Below are 17500 nucleotides of genomic sequence, written 5' to 3'. Positions count from 1 at the left end.
AATGCATTAAGATGCTTTTTCTTAGGATGGGAACTTACCTCAAAGTGTTCAGTTTGCATAATCTTAAGGAACAAACCAAACAATACTTACTTGCTTGTGAATCCTGTTGTAGCATTTTCGCCAATTCTGTTGTCCAAAGCTACTAACGTCTGTCACATAAACAAACATAATATCAAACAAGAGCTGTCATACAAGCATGCAAGCATGCATTGCCTATTAGTACGCGAGACGAGTTGGTTTCGCGCAGGCCGGCACGACAATGCCACAAATTGTCTCTTTACTGATTGGTTGCGCTACGCGATTCTCGTCGCGGAAGAAGCGAGACGCGAATGGTAACTTCCTTTTTTGCGGTACAGACGAACCTTCTGAAGCCGACCATTTGGGAATAAAAACAGTGTTCACTTAGTGAATAAAAAAGTAAATTAAGGCTATGTTCATACTACATCGGATAGGTTTTCGTGCCGACACGGAAAGCTATTTGGTATAGGGTGAAAAGGAACGGCCTGGGGTGGCACAAGTCGTTCACACACATTGAACATCGTGCCGGCGCGGTTGGCTAAGAGAGTTTGGTGCACTAAATTCCAGTCTTCTTTCCTGCTTATTCACTTCTGCTAGGGTCCGAATAGGTGTCAGTTATCACTGCACCAAAGTATGGCACACCTTCCGATATGTGACGCTCCACCGGCTTTCGAGATCGGCGCGGCGTAGCTTCCCTCCATCACAGAAATAGCGCCGAAATCACCGTTTTCGTGTTAGTGCAAAAGCCATCGGGGATAGTGTGAACATAGCATAAGATAAATAAAATTCAAATTAAACGCCCGACTCTAGACGACCGAGAACAAATCCAGCTAGCGGTGAGGGTGGGACTTGAATTTAGAGGCACCAGCGCTCTAACCACTCGGCCACGCTGCCTCCTGCTCGTCATGCAGTGGGGTCAAAACTAATGAGGTGGACAGTACTCACTGAGTACTCGTCAAAAAACAACACTTGTCCGAGGAACAACTCTTAACAAACGGAGGCTGGAATCTGACGGTGTATAGACAGCGGCTGATGATCCTCCAAATGGTAAAGGTATCCAATTAAAGTGAGGTAAGTAATACAATGTTGTGTATTACTGGGAACATGACTGAGTGTTCGTTTACAGGAGGTGTTGGACTGAACAGCCAATTTATGTATTTTGCCATACTAAAGGGAAAACATTTTACTCTCAAACGCAGCCTCGTATTTTAAAAGCTGGCAAAAAAAACTATACCGTGATTCTATAGCATCAAGAATCTGTTCTCGAAATGACCTTAAAGGGTAAATGGACGGTATACATAAAACATATTAATTTACTAAACGTACGTTACCTGAGATGTAGTAGGAATAGAGGATGGCTGGGATGTACTACTCAGATTGGAGCCTGCCAGTGGCGAGACAGCAGCTGATGACCCTCCAAATGGTACAGGCGAATCACTAAAAAAAATTTAAACAAAATTCTATTGTCAACCAAACAAAGCCTTCCAAGGTGACTGAGAAACTTGGATGTTTCCTAGATTAGGAGTAATTTTCTCCCCTGAGGCGATTATCGGCCGAGCACTCCGTTATCTCTGACAAAAAAAAAACAACAACAACAACAAATATCAGGCTTCTCGAATTGTTCTTTTCTCTTTCCAAATGTACATGTAGTACACCGAGCTCCCGGTAATCGCTTCCCGCGAAGAGAAGCGACGCCCAAGGCGGAGAGAAAAATTTTCACTTTAGTGTTTTCCAACTATATAGATATTACAGACTTATGAAAGCTCAAAATCGTAAACAACTGTTACCGTGTGAAAGGAAGAAACAAACAAACGTAAAAAGTGTGGCCGATTTTATTTTCTTTATGGTCCTAAAATTCACGGCGAGGCGTCTTGAGACGTCGATGATACATGGAACTTGAAGATGACATAAGCGTTACCAAGAATGCGAAGCAGGCATGTTTTCTTTGGTGCGACCTTTGACTTAAACCGCGGAGAGAGATGAATGCTACAGAAGTGAGCCAATGGTCTTACCACTTTCCATTCTCCCAGACCCCACAGTAAACAGAAAAAACAACAACAACAAAAAGCAAGTAAACAAACAAACAACAAAGCGAAAAAATAAACAAGATTGAAAGAATGAAGATTCAGCTGTTGGCACATGATGTTACAGAGAAATGTTCTTCGACACCAACAAATTTCACAACAACAAGTAACGCAGAGCTTTCGAAACCCAACCTGATCCCTTCATCATTGACGCTGAAATGTTATTCGCACCATGGTTTTGATGAGGCTGTAAAATTGTTTGCTGTTGTTCCATAAATTCAGGGTAAGTCGTAGCCCTGATAGCGGTTCATTGCCAGTTGGCGAACGTGAATGTTTATGGCCTCAACGGTCTTGCGTCAAAGACGGTAGCTTTCCTGGCCAATAATTTTTTCACTGGCCCCGTCGACGGAGTAACCTGCGTCCTTAGCATATTCGGACACAACAGACTTGCATAGATTTCTGGTTGGGGCCAGTTAAATTGAGGTGAATCCTGATAAAACACTTGCTCACTCTTACCTAACTTCCATTGATGAGACCAGCAAGGGGGTGATACGACGGCGGCCATCCTTCGTTCTCGTTTCAACTTGTTTTTGCCGGACATTCTTCATAAGAAAAAAGAACGAAGACAATAATTAAATGTTTACTTTCGAAAAACGGAAAAAATGTAATGGCAGACAAGGCTGTGCTCTAGCAAAGCCCGGTGGTCCCTAGCGTCTAACTTTTGCTCCCGCGCAACTGGAAAATCTTAGTTTTCGCAGAGAAATCATAATTATGCCAGACACCATGAATAAAGCAGGTTCAGAGCAATGTACATAATTATAGAATTCAATGTAACCAATCGTAAAGATCTTGAGCACAAATCCAAGAATTCCTTATTCCAAGGTACTTACAGCGGGATCTGTTGGACTCTTCGTTATCGGGCTGGTTAAGAAACTTGTACCTTGGGGACTTGCACTACTTGTTCCTTATAAACAAAATAAAAGGGAAAGGAATTACTTTGAAGATCACCTCGGGTTTCAACTCAGTAGGGTGGGGAAGGGAGTCCCAAACGTTGACGTTGCGCTTCGTTTTGGCGCCAAATTAAAGAAAAGTGTCGAAAACGGATTCATCGATGGCTGCGTTAGTGATAGTTCATGCAGGCCCTAACGGCGGACTACAGGAAAAATCACGTGTGGTACCAACATTTATTTCTAAAATAATCTAATGTAAGGTCTCTTGTGTCAAACAAGGTCGCGAAATGAAGGATTTTTAAAAACAGGGTTAGTGTTTGAAGGCCTCGGCTACATCTATAGGCAGATTTTCCTTGAGTGCGGATTAATACACGGGAATGAACTTAACGAAGCGAGGAACCCACAATAGTATTGTATTGGTCTGGTAAATGTAAGACACGTGCAGTGCATTACACAAGGTGATGAAGCCATTCTCACCAATAATAGCGCTTGCAATACTTTGGGCAAATCATAATTTAAGGCAGGTATCTGAGATCTGTCTAAAAACGTACCATTCACGGCAGATGACTCCTGTTTTGTTGGTGTTCCTGTGGAGGATACCAAGGGAGGAGGAGGTGCAGAGGGTTTGCTGGTGTTAGCAAGTGTCTGTTGTTTCATGATGTGTCTCTGTTGAATCTTCAGCATCTCCGGGTTTTCAATGATAGCAATGTTCGACTTGCTACTGCTGATGCTGATACCATAAACTTGCTTGTGAAACTTTTCCTGCGAATACAATAAATTTCAACATTTCACGAAGACTCCTGGACCAAGTCACCTGAACCCACGGTTATGCCCCCTCAAAAAGTTGTCACATGTAATAACAACTTTTTGACTCTGAAGATGACTACTGCACAGGTTGTCAAAACGTCAGTCACTGTCAACAACACATCCATTCAGGACTAAACTCACCGGGACGATCATATTCCACCTACTTATGACACAAAATTAATGTTGCTTGTGCCGCAGAAGTTCAAATTCACAAGTGTCGTTCGTTGCCTTTACACCCAAAACTTAATACTCAACTTTCATATTCACTTTGTTAAAATTCCATCTAAGGGATATATTCTACATGGCCATAAGTAGACCACAAAAAACTGGTTGAAATATCAACTTTTTTCTTTCTTAGTCCATTTTTTAAAGAATTTCCACGTTGCATTGATTCCCAGCTGCTGGCAATGATTGATGATGTAACATTTGACAAGTCTTGAACAATAAAGACCTAATTGTGAGGCTCCTCGAAAACTAGTAAATTAATACTGTCTTATTCTTTATTATTCTTTCTAGTTTCTTTAAATGAGAGTGTGTATGATCAAAATGCAGATACGCATCATCTTTCAAGAAACCAACATACAACTATTTCTGTGCCATACATGTAATTTACAAAACCTTATAAGTTATTTCTTTGGCTTTGCTTTACGGGTACAGCTTTTATTTCGTAATGTAAAATGTTATATACTTGATATACCTTTTCTTCTTCAGACATTGGTCTGCCAAGTTCCTCTGCTGTGAAATCAGCATAAGCCACAGTACCATCCCACGAACAAACCAGCAACTGAAATCCTGAATCGCTCCTGTTAAAATTACACACAATTACATAAATCGACTAAGTTTAGAGTGAGCAATAAACAGTCTCCGTTGACAGACAAACTTGTGGCTCTGGATTTCCAAATCTAATTGGAGCTTGGAAATAATGGTTGTTCCGACAGGAAGAAAACTGTAATATCCCGTGAAACAGAGCTGTGATGCGAGAATAGCGTATTTCGCAATCACTTTGTTGATGCCGTTATCTAGACGAAAAGCAACACTAAAAATAAGAACGACTGATACAAAACATTATACGTGTACAGTGCAAACGTTCGACGATAACAACAATCTGTTTGGTAATACGAAGGAAAAAACTACAAATAGAAACTAGAAAAATAGAGCAACTGGACGAAGCTAACTCTACATGTAGTCACCGAATGTTTTGTAACCATTTTTGTTGTATAAGTTACCAGAAAAAGATAAACACGCACATAAAACACACAAAAAACCGTTATTACGATAAACGTGAAATGCGTGAAGAATGTTTTTGCAGGGTACCGCAATTTGGACATCATTGTTTGAAAAACATCAATGTATAATACAATTTTATAACTTAGTGGCCATTGACCTACAACTGTCCTTTAGTTATATATAAGCTCCAATATTGCTGAAATTTGTAGTTCTTATCACTTAAAAAGTTCCCACGAAAAGCATAAAGATTTACTTGATTTTACAGATATTGGCGTAAATACCACGCGAATGCTTTATTTAGAACGATTTGATTCAATTTTTATGCTCGGTACAATTACTATTTTTGCTTGTTGAAAAAATTCAACGAATAAAGAAACATCAATTTATACTAATTGATACAATTGAACCAAGCATAAAAATGAATGTTAAGGAACCCACCATGACACATCCATGATTGAGTGGTTGAACAAATCATGCATAACAACTAGCGGTCTCTTCAATGAAGTTAACTGTCAAGAACAAGAATCAATAACACGTTACTAACAACTTCCCGTTGTAACAGAACGAGATTCTCTCATCATTTTGAATGTTTGTAAGCCGGTTACTGGCTACCGTGGTGCGGGCAAAAATTAACGCTCTTCTCTCCCACAAGAGCGCCTTGTTACATTTTTCTTGCCCCTCCATCCACGAAAGCGAACGAGTCTCACCCAATGCATGGAGCGGTAATTTTTAGAATAAAAGTTAAGTGTATACTTCAGGGCTCGAAATTAACGCTCGCAAACTCGCAAAATGCGAGTGATTTTTAGAAAGAGAAAAAAGAATAGCACGTCTTGTGCGTCCGCCATAATTCCTCGCATCAAGAGGTTTCACATTGTAGTCGTGCTGGGACGACAAAGAAATGAACCAAATACTGTGATGCGCGTGCAAAATTATCGTTATGCTTATTAAAACCTACTGATTTTGTTATTTTATTTTTTCTTGAACGTTCGCGTTGCTGCCACCATTACACATCTTAAATTTACGGTATTCTTAGCTGAAGTTGTGGCTTCCCCCAGGGGACTATTTCAGGACGACTGCTATTTATATCATTTTTATTAACGGCCTTCCAAACTGTCTGTCAAACTGTGAATCGAGGATGTACGCTGATACCACCCATCTGCCATATGCGGGTAATATTGTAGACTACATAGCTACAAATATACAGGTAGCTTTTGCTGTAGTGGCGCCAATGGACTTAGGCAGTCAGGGACAACATTGGTGAGTTTTTTTAAGCGACGTATGTCAACCAAAAGTAAGTCCTTTTCCCTTTTAATATGCCCTGACGCTAATAAAAGTAAATTCCTAAGTGTCTCTTCTCTCACAGAGACGATTCGCCCGAAAAAGTGGTCAAAATCACGCCCCAAGATTGCAAAAACAAGGTCCACTTCCGATTGACGTGCGTTGCTCATAAACATTGTTGCTTATAAAACTCCCAGCTGTGTACAAGGATAACAAACTAGATATTCCAGGGTGGTCAAATGTCAACTCACCCATACTGAAAGAGATCTGTCTCTGCTCCCAATTGCACAGCAAGAGTATTGCTAGAGACAAAAATACAAAGTAAGTTACACTGTACTGACAACGATAATGCTTGCAGGAAAATTAATAGTAACTATTATTTTATAGACAATAAATAACGTAAGGCAGTGATAAAGGCCCTTATTACATCCATTTTGAAATCACTGGTGATCCTTGCGATCTGATTGGCTCTCAGCAACGTGATTTATTCACGAATCACACCCTTTATTGATCTAAATCTCATCTGTTCTAAATTCCATCATTTCTGATTTGCATACAAAATGAGATGTAAAAGTGTTTGCCTTTTCACATTTTCAAAAAAAAAAACGACTACTGGATCAGTAAAATAATGGTACTGACTAAAGTCCTGTATTTGGGCAACTAAATTGTGAGATTTCAAAGTGGCTGTAACAAAATGGTAGTTAAACTTCGCGTCGTGCAATTTCAGTCTAAAATTATACTAGTGATTTTAAAATCTAACTCGCGCGGTGCGCTCATCGGATTTCAAAAAACCTTGCGTATGATTTTAGACCAAACTGCATTCCACTCGGTTCAATTACCTTTACACATGTCCATGTATGTATGTATGAATCACAGACGTTTCACAAGCTGTAGGTAAACATGCTGAACATACATGGATGACCTTGTAGCATGAAGTAACTAGACTAAGACTGGTGCCTGCTTCAGTGCTTTAATTTCAATGGATGTCAGCGACATGCACTTTGTCCTGATTTTCACATTAACAAGTTAAAGCAATTATTACAAGCTACTGCCTTCAAAGGATCTTACTTCAAATAGCTCTGATTCATGTATCTACTTGAAACTTGACAGAAATACTGACATACATGTAATTATTTACTGAACAGATCATCACAGCTAAATACGCAACTTATGTAGTTGTAATGATCTTCTCTGCATTCAGGTCTTCTTTATCCCACAGTTCAAATAATAATTATATAATACTCATATATTCATCATGTTATAACTGTTTACATAGTAAAACCTGTTTAGAGATGATGGTTACTTATTTCAGGAAACAAACTCACAGCAGCTACAGGTCTAAGTGGGAAGCCCACATGCTGACTGCTGTGCAAGGTTATGCCCTCTCTTACACAAAGCATATAAAATATTACAATACCAGGTCAGATCGGATCCTTGCCACATACCTTGAGTTTGGAGGAATCTTCACCGACTTTCTTCACAAACAACTTGGGATTGAATCGCTGTTTTATTGAAAAATGTGATTGTAGTACATTTTAATACTAAGTGCAAATACATGTAATTCTAAAATCTATCCTACTCTTTATTGTACAATGTACAAGTCACATTTAAATTTAAACTACGAAATGAATTATCTATGAGTTCACATACACTGTATATGTATGGACTAATACAAGTCTAAAGTTATCATTGCCTTGTAATATAGGGCTTGGGCAGGTTAAACACTGATTACATGTCAGTACAAGAGGACATATGACAGGCTGAGAAAACAACTGATTGATGAAGATCCAGGTAGTTACAGTAAACATTCTTCACTTGAACATGTAGTGGTCATACTGTGTCCACTCCACTTCCCCACAATATTGCAGAAAATGCCTGAAAATTGCATTAGTCGGTGTCTTTGGTTGTTGCAATCTTTTGTAATTTTTCGTAATTTGTTTACCCACAAAACACTTGAGTTCTTAAAAACTCGTTGAAACGTCTCTGTGGGTTCCACATCGAATAGAATTTGGAAGTGTTAGTTTTTGAGGAGAGGGGGAAACCAGGATACCCCCCCCCCCCCCCCAAAAAAAAACTCTCAGAGCAAAGGAGAGAACCAACCACAAATTCTACCCGCATATGGTGTCGATGCCGGGATTTGAAACTGGGCCACACTGCTCGGAGATGAGTGCTCTCACCAAGGTGCCAACCCTTGCTCCCCCAATTAATTTAAATACAAAATTAATTGTTAACAGTAAGACTTGCATGTGCATGTAAACTAATCTTATGACCATACCACACAAGTAATAGCCTTCCTGTGCCCAACAAAATCCATCTTCATCTTCCAGCCATCCCTTTCCAGGATTTTTGCTACAGGGCCAGAATTATTCATGGCATGAGCGGAAACTACATAGTGTCCATCTGGAGACCAGCTAAGTCGCAGCACATGAGTTGTACCACTACATTCAGCAAATGGTTCCGTTACCACAGTTTCCTGCTGCCAATCAGATGTACGCCACACTCTTAATGATTTGTCATCTGATTGAGAGGCCAGATATTTACCAACAGGGTCCCATGTGATTCCTTTAACCATTCCACAATGGTTTTTTAACACAGTCACCACATCTGAAAAAAATATTTGAATACAAGTGAACATTATTCATCAAGACAAAACAGCACACAATAGATGATATCCTGAGGATACTAAGAAACAGGATGGAGAGGGAAGTATCAATGTACAGGCATTATTAAAAAACTTGTATCTTTTTAAGGTACATTTACTATCAATAAATTATATTGATCATATTCCATAATAAGAATATGTATAAATTTGTAAAAAATCTCTTTAACTGCAAATGTTTAGACCATTGAAATGCTAAATTGAACTACATTGTAATGGTCCACCAGATTCCTGGATTTTTCCATGCAATGAAAGCCAAAACAACTGATCTTTAGAGTTTATTTCATGTACTCATATTAAACAAGACTGTGGTTAGTCAGACATGCATATGAACACCTTGAACCAGTGTTTACACTTACCATTGGCACTATGGCATTGCATTACATGTTATACTTATAAAATTTTTGAGGGGGATTTGAAGAAGGCTTACAGAAGCCACAGTGAAGAATTATTCAAGAGGGAATACAAACCTGGAAATCTTTGAGCATTCCATATTGTAATTGTGTTATCAACGCTACCAGAGGCCAAGAAGCTGTCATCGGGTGACCAGGCAAGGTCTAACACATCTACATAAAATAATAATTTTTATTTGTAACAATAATAATTTAAAGAAATAATACAGTCAAACCTGTATTAAGCGGGCCTCTATTAATGCAGGTTCCTTGCCAAAGTCCTGGAAATCATTTTGCCTTTGTTATTGTTAAACTGACCTGTATTAAGCGGTCACCTCAATTTGACGGTCACAATTGACTTTTCCATTGTCCCGTCAAGTTATTTTTTAATTGTCTTTGTACCTCCATTAAACTGTCACTTTGAGAAGATGAACCATACCAGTGCAGCACATAGACTGTCCATAGCCGTTACTTCCTTTTTCTTGACACAAGAAGAGGTAGAAACACTTTGAAGTCACTTTGTCGTGGGATAGACTCACTCTTTCACCATTTTCGTTTTCTTGAATAACTCTTACCATGTACATGTACATGCATAGGTTTATCAAACCTGTATTAAATGGTCAACCTGCATTAAGCTGTCAGTAAGCCATTCCCCCAGGGTGACCACTTAATACAGGTTTCAGGTTCCTCCTTATTTCTGGAAGTGCCAGTTGTTTTTATTTGTGTGATTAATTATTTGTTATTATTCATTCAAAATATTTCCCCGATTCTGATTAACGCATAATTCACCATAACCAGTTGCTGATGACCAAATTTGGAAGAATGTTGTGTTTAGCAAGGAAATGATGTCAAAAATGCAGCGTTTTTGCAGGTTAATGCACCCTTAACCATGAAGACCTGGGGACGAAGTTGAGTTGTTTTGGTTTTGGAAAGAAAAATGGCAGACATTTCACCCTTTTCAAGAGTAAGAACTAGGCAAAATAATAGCTAAAAACATGGCAAGAACAGCAAGAAGACAACTCGAGGGGCGACATCTGCTAATTGGAGAATATTTGCGGAGCTGAGCAACCCTAAACGTGCACTATCGAAGATGAACTTAACATCGATGGATCAATGGAGGTAAGCATGTTTTAGGTATGTTTTTAAATTATTGAATTCGGCTTTCGTATCATATGAAGAATTATGGAGATCTCGGACGGTGCTATCTGCCTCGGCGGTAACACCCTCCTCCACCTCCATAATTCTTCATAAGATACTCTGCCTCATTCATTAATTGTTAATTATACCCACCTCCAATGTGGCCTCTGAGTGTGTGAACACATCGCCATTGCTCCACATTCAGCTTGCCAGTATTTCCACCAAATGTTGTAGAAGGAACAAAATATCTGTTCATATTAGCAACAAAAATGAAACTAGATCATCCTCGGCATGATTTATTTTACGTTACTATTATAAATTTACATAATTAATTTTTATGTTCCTACATTGTATTAAAGGTCAATGATGATAACAAAGCAAAGAAACAAAGTTTAACAAAATAATACATGGCTGCATGTATAAAATCTAAGTGTAAGAAGATTTTCAAATAATGCTGAAGTATTCCAGCGTGAAGTTTGGAGATTCCTCAAAAAGCTAGAGTTACTTGAGACATTCTTTTAGCATTCTTCAAAATTCTTGCATGCATTCATAACTTGATAAATACACAGTAAACATGAATCATCATTCTAAATTTAATGGAGATAAGAGTTACAGTAATAGCTAGAGAAAAACTGGTGTCAATAAGTCATGACACTGTTAGGTATTAACTAGAAATTTGTCAAAATGTTCAGAATAATAATTGTTATTATTCAGAAGTTTTTAAGAAGTATCATAAATAAAAAAAAATAATATTGATTAGATTTTTTAAATCATCGCTGCAGGTATATGCAAAATTAATTTTACTTAATTATGCCTTGTATAAAATGAATTGTTTGTGCTGAGAAAATAAAATACATGATGTCTGTTACATGCCCCTTTTTTGTCATTTACATCATACCTTGCCATTTGCCAAATCATAATGAGTTTGTCATCTCCTCCAGTAGCAAGGTATTTACCACCACAAGACCACCGCACACTGTTAACACAGGCTAAAAAAATGGATAGAGAGGTAGTAAACTCCAATGGTTACCATCACCATCACCATCACTATCATCATCATCATCATCATCACTATCATAATCATCATTGTCATCATCATTTTTATTATCATCATTATTATTAATTCAAACATACTGCTTGAGGAGCAGGAAAACATTTCGACTGAAAGTTACAAAAAAAAATAGCATCAAACCTACCAAAATGATTGTCCATCTGACACAACAACTTTGGCACATTCTCATTCATTTCATCCTCTTCATTTTTTACTGGTGCCATGTTCCAGATCGTGACCTTTCCCGAGTCATCTCCTGGACAATGTGAAAAAATGTATTTAATAGTTAAGCATAAGCAGGGACATCACTAAGATTTCAAGTTGCAGGGTAAATACAACAAGTAGGTGGGGAATCAAACAGCTAGGGATTTCTTTTGGTTTTATTTTTCTTCTATTTTGCTATGAAATTAGCTGGGGGCCACGTTCTTAGTACCCAGTGAAAATCCCCACCTCCCGCTTCTTAATGACAGCCCTACATAAGACTGCAAACAAAGTAAAAAAAAGTGAGTGAATTTATGAATTATTTCGATTTTTGCACACAGTATAAAGAAGCCAGCGAGGATCATAAAATACAATGTATGAATCACTTCTGTCATTGCTACTCTAGTCACTAGTCTTGTTTGGAATTGTGCAGACATAACTGTGTCTGAATCAGCTAGCCTGATCAATCATGAACCCCTTTGCACTTCTGGTTGTTGCACAACAACTAATATTTGAGCATAAACTGAGCAGAAAGGTGTGGCACATGTAAATGAGCTTCTACGGTACATGTATCCATGACACACATTCTAGCAAAATTATATAATATTCACCTTGACCACCAATAACAAAGCGGGATCCATCAGGATGAATGTCAATTGCAAACAGAGGTCGACCTGAAATTGCAAGGGCAAATTTATATTTCCCAGGAAATTAAATCTATTACTAGGAGTAATCAGAGCTTAGAAGAGTGCGTTTGATAAGTTTGTAAGGCATACAGGTAGCAGATTGTGATAGATTAAGCTCAGTTTCCATATGATCACTACAATCGCTGCGATTGCTGAGAAAAAATAGTTCAGCGATCATATGGAAACCACTCTCCAGCGATCGAAGCGACAACGATCACTGAGATAGAACTTTTTATATCTCAGCGATTGTTGTTGCTGCAATCGCTGTGATCACTGGAGAGTGGTTTCATATGATCGCTGCAATCGCTGAAGTTACACAACTCGGTAGATTTACTTTGTGGCACAACGGCTGCCGAAACTTTTGAAAGATGAACGTTTTGAAAGATCCAGCAAACACCGATCAATAGTAGCCCTTCAGCAAACTCTTAAATATGTACGCTTTACCTTAATTCAATCCGCTTAATACAGACACCCTGTTAATACCGACACTTTCTATGACCCCCTCAGTGTCCTTATTAACAGGGTTTGACTGTATTATTGTATATAATCATATCATATTATTGTTTTTGCAAGGTCACAAAGCAGTTAAGGTAACTTACTATGCAGAGATTTGTAGCTGACTTGACAGGTTACTATTCTGCAGTTGCATTACCAACATCTGTCTATTTCACTCATTATACATGTACACCTGGCCAGAGATGTTTAAAAGGTGGATAGGACTATCCACTGGATAAACCACTATCCAGTAGGTAAAGCACATAGCTTTGGTGATACTGGTCTACTGGATGGCGATATATCCGGTGGAGAGCGCTATCCAAATCTTGAACAACTGGGGCCAGTACTTTCATGTTTACAATAGAAAATGCGTTCATAATAAACGTCTGCGGGATATCATTTCTACGTAACTGGAAAATATAAAGGCAGTGTTTATTTGGATGTTCACATGCAAAAACATCAATAAACTAAAGTAACTTTCATTAAGATTTCAAATAAAAGTGAGATACATTTATCATGCACTCGACTTGAGAGTTTACACATGTAAGCTGAGGCTTATGTAGGCACACGAGCAACAAGCGCACAATCGATATCTGAAAACGTTACACTGGGATAACTTAATTTACTGTATCTATGAGAACCTAACCTTCATGAGAAACCCAGCTTGGTTTTAACAACCTCATTGTAGTAAAACTCAGGGAAAACAACCGAAGGGTCTGTCAGTGAAGTGTGATTAAGTGTGTTAGGGCGCCATTTTGAAAACTCTTCTAACCACGGTAAGTACGTCATGTATGGGGACATAAATTGTCAGCACAGCTGGCGTTCACAAATCATTCCCAGACCTCCGTGTAGAAAGAGCACGACGGCGACAGCAACGAGAACGTCAAAAAAGCAATAGGTTTACATTGTAATGAGCAAAACAACAACTTTGCAAGTGCATGACGCCAAGCCGTGAAAATGCCTAGTTTCATACTTTATGGAGCACGTAATTATAAACAAGCAACTACAAAATTTTCTTTTTCTTCCTGAACTTGGACAAAGTAAGACAAACAAGCTAGTTGGATAGTCGCGATTAAGCTTGAAAAACCGCGAATTCACTATTTAAGCGACGTTTTCTCTGCCGTCGCCGTCCTTGCATCTTAAGGTCCCTATTCTCTTGATCTCTTACGAGTCTCGCTCGCTAAAATTTATTTGCCAAGCCAAACGAAAGAGAGCCTGATCTCAGGATATACGTTCACAGGACTAAGCTTAATGCGCCGGTTATGATTACTTTACTGACTTCATAAATTCGGAAGCCCAAGCCACATTTTTATTAGCTAACTGTTGATTTTTCCTAAGCGTTTCAGTTAAAAATCTCTTAGCGCGCCTTTATTTCTCATGCTAAAATCTTCGAACAGATAAAAAAATCTGGATTATTACAAGAATGTTTCGTTGACGGCTTGAGTTGCATGTTCTTAGAGAAGAAAACCTTACATAAAATTTGGCTTAATCCTGGGTTGAAATTAACCGCATCTTTCGAGCAATCGGTATTCATCTGGTATGGGACTGGTAAAATATCAGGGGCACCCAACGTCAATTTTCGGAAAATATCTCAGTGTTCAGAAGACGATTTGAGACCTAGAATTTTCGGAACACTTGTAAAATTTCTTCCTTGCCTGTCTCTCCTAGGATTTTCGAACATTTAAAAAATGGTATAATTGCCCATTTTTAACGGATTTTTACCCTAAAAAAAGTCACCTAGAATTTTCGGAAGCCTTTTTTCCGGCTGAAATTTTCGAAAAGGTAAGTTTTAATCCCCATAATTTTCGGATCACTAGACTTTCAGCTAGGAAATCCGAACAGATGAAAAATTTTAGGGGATAGAAATATGCCTACGTCTACCGTTTAAATACTAAAATACGTTTAACAATGCTATGTTTAAGTGGTTTTGAACTATATTCTCGTTGGGTGCCTCAGCTTCATGGGAGGAGATTCTTCTTCTTCTAGAAATGGGAATTCTGCTTCTGCTTGCAGGTTACGTAGGATACAATATATAAATATTGAGTTTCTGCTTGGAGAAGCGTATAAAAAACAAAAAATGCTCATTTATTTCCATATAAGGACAAAATAGACTTACGAAGACGCACTTATACAAAATATACCGTCAATCACAAGTACAAGCTCTGGCAAATACCTCTGTTTGCAATGTGCGAGTGGGAATAGGACTTGAAGTGGGGAGGGGTGTTTGGCGGGAGAAGGATGGGTGGGGTGAAAGGGTCAAGAGAGGATACGGCCAGGGGCACAGATTTATGATAAATGTTCTCACAGTTTAGAAAAGAAAAAATACTTACACATCTAAAAAACCTTGTATGATAAGAAAAGTAGATAAATATTCCTTAGCCTGGATAGAAAGCATTACTTAATCCGGTCTTGGGACGAGTCAATGTCGCATCGTCATTTGCCACTTCATTGTTTGTATAGAAAGTTCAGAGTGTCTGTAACGCAGGCTACAACTTTATCAGTGTCTGTTAGACAGTGGATATGCATAACTTCGAGCCAGTGAAGAGAGCCACTTTGCCGCGAGTATTACTTTTTTGCCATAGGGCACAGCACTCACGCACATGCATTTCTTTCAGAAACTGAACCTATAAGGTTGGTTGGACTGTGTTGCCAGGATATTGCTGTTTTAGGTCAATTTGAGTTAAAGTCATTAATTTGTGCCTTAAAAAATTCTCCTGGAGTTGTGAAAAAGATGTCAAACAATTCTCATGAGCGAGCACTGACCACAATAGTTTCAAAGCTTGGTGAAAACACGTGCTCTGGATAGCCTAAAAGGTGTTTTCAATGTATTTTGGAGGAAACCGTCGTTGGATGCCTATGTTCCAAACCCAGAGCAGAAATATAATGATGATTTGATAATTCTTGGTTCTTTTGAAATGTTTCAGGATATGAAGTTCCTTGGGGTTAATTGTGAAACAAATGACGCAAAAGTAGTAAGTCTTTCAAGCACCATTGAAGCTCATAGAAGATCTTACAAATAATTAATGTTCTTGCAGGGGCACCGTTCATGCCTCTTCGGTATCACTGTATTGCTACATTAACTATTGGGAATGTCCTATTTAAACACCCGGGATAAAGATAACACAGGCTAAGCGCGAAATTTGTCTCCAAATCTGCACGCACATAAAGGCCAGACTGCTGTCTGTTCTCTTCTTACACTGATTTGATGTTTGCACGCTCTAAAGCGACCACAGTCAAACCTCAACTAACGGCCACCTCTCAACACGGTAAGTAGGCCACTACTGAAAGCACGTCCCCAACAATCAAAATAACCTCTCGACAACGGCTAGTTTTTTCAGCGACTGATGAAAAAGTCAACTCCCCAATACCCCTCCCTTTTTCCCTTCCTCCGAATCCCCTACCCCTTTTGATTCGACACCTGCTACACAGGCTACTTAACAGACTGTGTTTCATTTATACTGCTGCAGTAAGCATGAATTATCTACGATACTGTTACTTACTAGCGAATGTTGCCGACCATGCTCGTTTTGTCATGTTCACATTTTGATTGAAAATGTAATTCAATCTTTCTGTGTATTCTCTCTATATAACTATTATGTATGACTGGATTACCATTATGAGATGCAGTAATTAAGCATGAACTTAGGACATGCAATAAACATGTGCAGTTCCATATGAAAATAAACGGACGGGTCCTAAAATGCTTGAAAAAAAGCCTTGAACAATGAACAAAAGACTACGCGTTCAAGTTGGTGTTTCTTAAGGTTTATCATTTGTATGTAGTTCTAATCGCAATCCGTTACGCTAAAATAAAAAGGAACAAATATGTAAATCATTATACTTCACAGGTATTTTCAATACATTAGATTCTCATTATTCTTTTACGAGAACCAAAATAGAATAATTAGCTATATTCGCCCATGCGCAAAATGATTTTTGAAATTTCTTAACGGCATCTTAGTTTCGAGCTAGTTTCTCCTGAACGATCACGGATCGCTTGTGTTTAACGATACCTGATGAAAGTTACTGCTGCTAAAACTGTTCGCTCTATTGCAAGGTGGTATAACATTAGAACTGTACCAACAACACAGAGAACTTGCGAATCAATATGGAAGTGATTTGAAAGTGTAAGTGCTACAGCTATTGCTATTTAAAACATCATCATCATCTCTTGCCTTTCTCTTGACTGAACGAATTACCAAAGAGCTGCCAAGTGCACACTGAAACCTTACCAGAGTGTTTTAATTTAATCGGCAGTGGTATCTTTTTTTCCTTTTTCTTTTCCCTCAGTTTTGAGAAGTAAAATTCAGTGCATGGTTGAGTGATGAGGAACGTAACGAAGAAAGTTAGCAGTTTTGTTGGAAAAACAGCAAGAGATTTGGAGAGGTAACTATCCAAGTAAAAAGTCACCTTAACAAGGACAATCATAAACTGACAGAAGGATATAAAAAATGGTTTTAATATGGTGATAGAAAAAGCGAACAATCTAACAGAAGTAAAGTCATTAATTGTTATTAAAGTGCGGACCCAACTAAACCGGAAGATTTTCAAAACGGTAAGTTCTTATGATCCCGA

General features: G+C 38.5%; 1 protein-coding gene across 2 annotated transcripts in view; it reads right to left on the bottom strand.

Moving 5' to 3' along the window:
- The window catches only part of LOC140952072 (protein HIRA-like), a 27480-nt gene extending 13780 nt beyond the window's left edge, over window positions 1–13700 (bottom strand). Inside the window, exons 1-16 of one of the 2 annotated variants that reach the window (XM_073401487.1) lie at window positions 13572–13700; window positions 12356–12418; window positions 11689–11799; window positions 11391–11481; window positions 10646–10740; window positions 9434–9529; window positions 8580–8908; window positions 7750–7806; window positions 6556–6606; window positions 5465–5535; window positions 4497–4602; window positions 3544–3754; window positions 2933–3006; window positions 2559–2644; window positions 1350–1455; window positions 91–149 (exon numbers count right to left, since the gene is read on the bottom strand). In XM_073401487.1, the coding sequence (XP_073257588.1) occupies window positions 91–149; window positions 1350–1455; window positions 2559–2644; window positions 2933–3006; window positions 3544–3754; window positions 4497–4602; window positions 5465–5535; window positions 6556–6606; window positions 7750–7806; window positions 8580–8908; window positions 9434–9529; window positions 10646–10740; window positions 11391–11481; window positions 11689–11799; window positions 12356–12418; window positions 13572–13608 (1643 nt within the window). In that variant the 5' untranslated portion in view covers window positions 13609–13700. Of the gene's footprint in view, window positions 1–90; window positions 150–1349; window positions 1456–2558; window positions 2645–2932; window positions 3007–3543; window positions 3755–4496; window positions 4603–5464; window positions 5536–6555; window positions 6607–7749; window positions 7807–8579; window positions 8909–9433; window positions 9530–10645; window positions 10741–11390; window positions 11482–11688; window positions 11800–12355; window positions 12419–13029; window positions 13218–13571 lie in introns of those variants that run through there. The other variant, XM_073401488.1, reaches the window with a different exon arrangement.
- Window positions 13701–17500: the final 3800 nt, after the last annotated feature.

This window comes from Porites lutea, chromosome 11 (assembly GCF_958299795.1).
Source record: "Porites lutea chromosome 11, jaPorLute2.1, whole genome shotgun sequence".
In the NCBI taxonomy this organism is placed as follows: domain Eukaryota; kingdom Metazoa; phylum Cnidaria; class Anthozoa; order Scleractinia; family Poritidae; genus Porites; species Porites lutea.
Note: the sequence above shows the minus strand (reverse complement) of the source record. Positions and strands in the feature narration are given on the sequence as shown.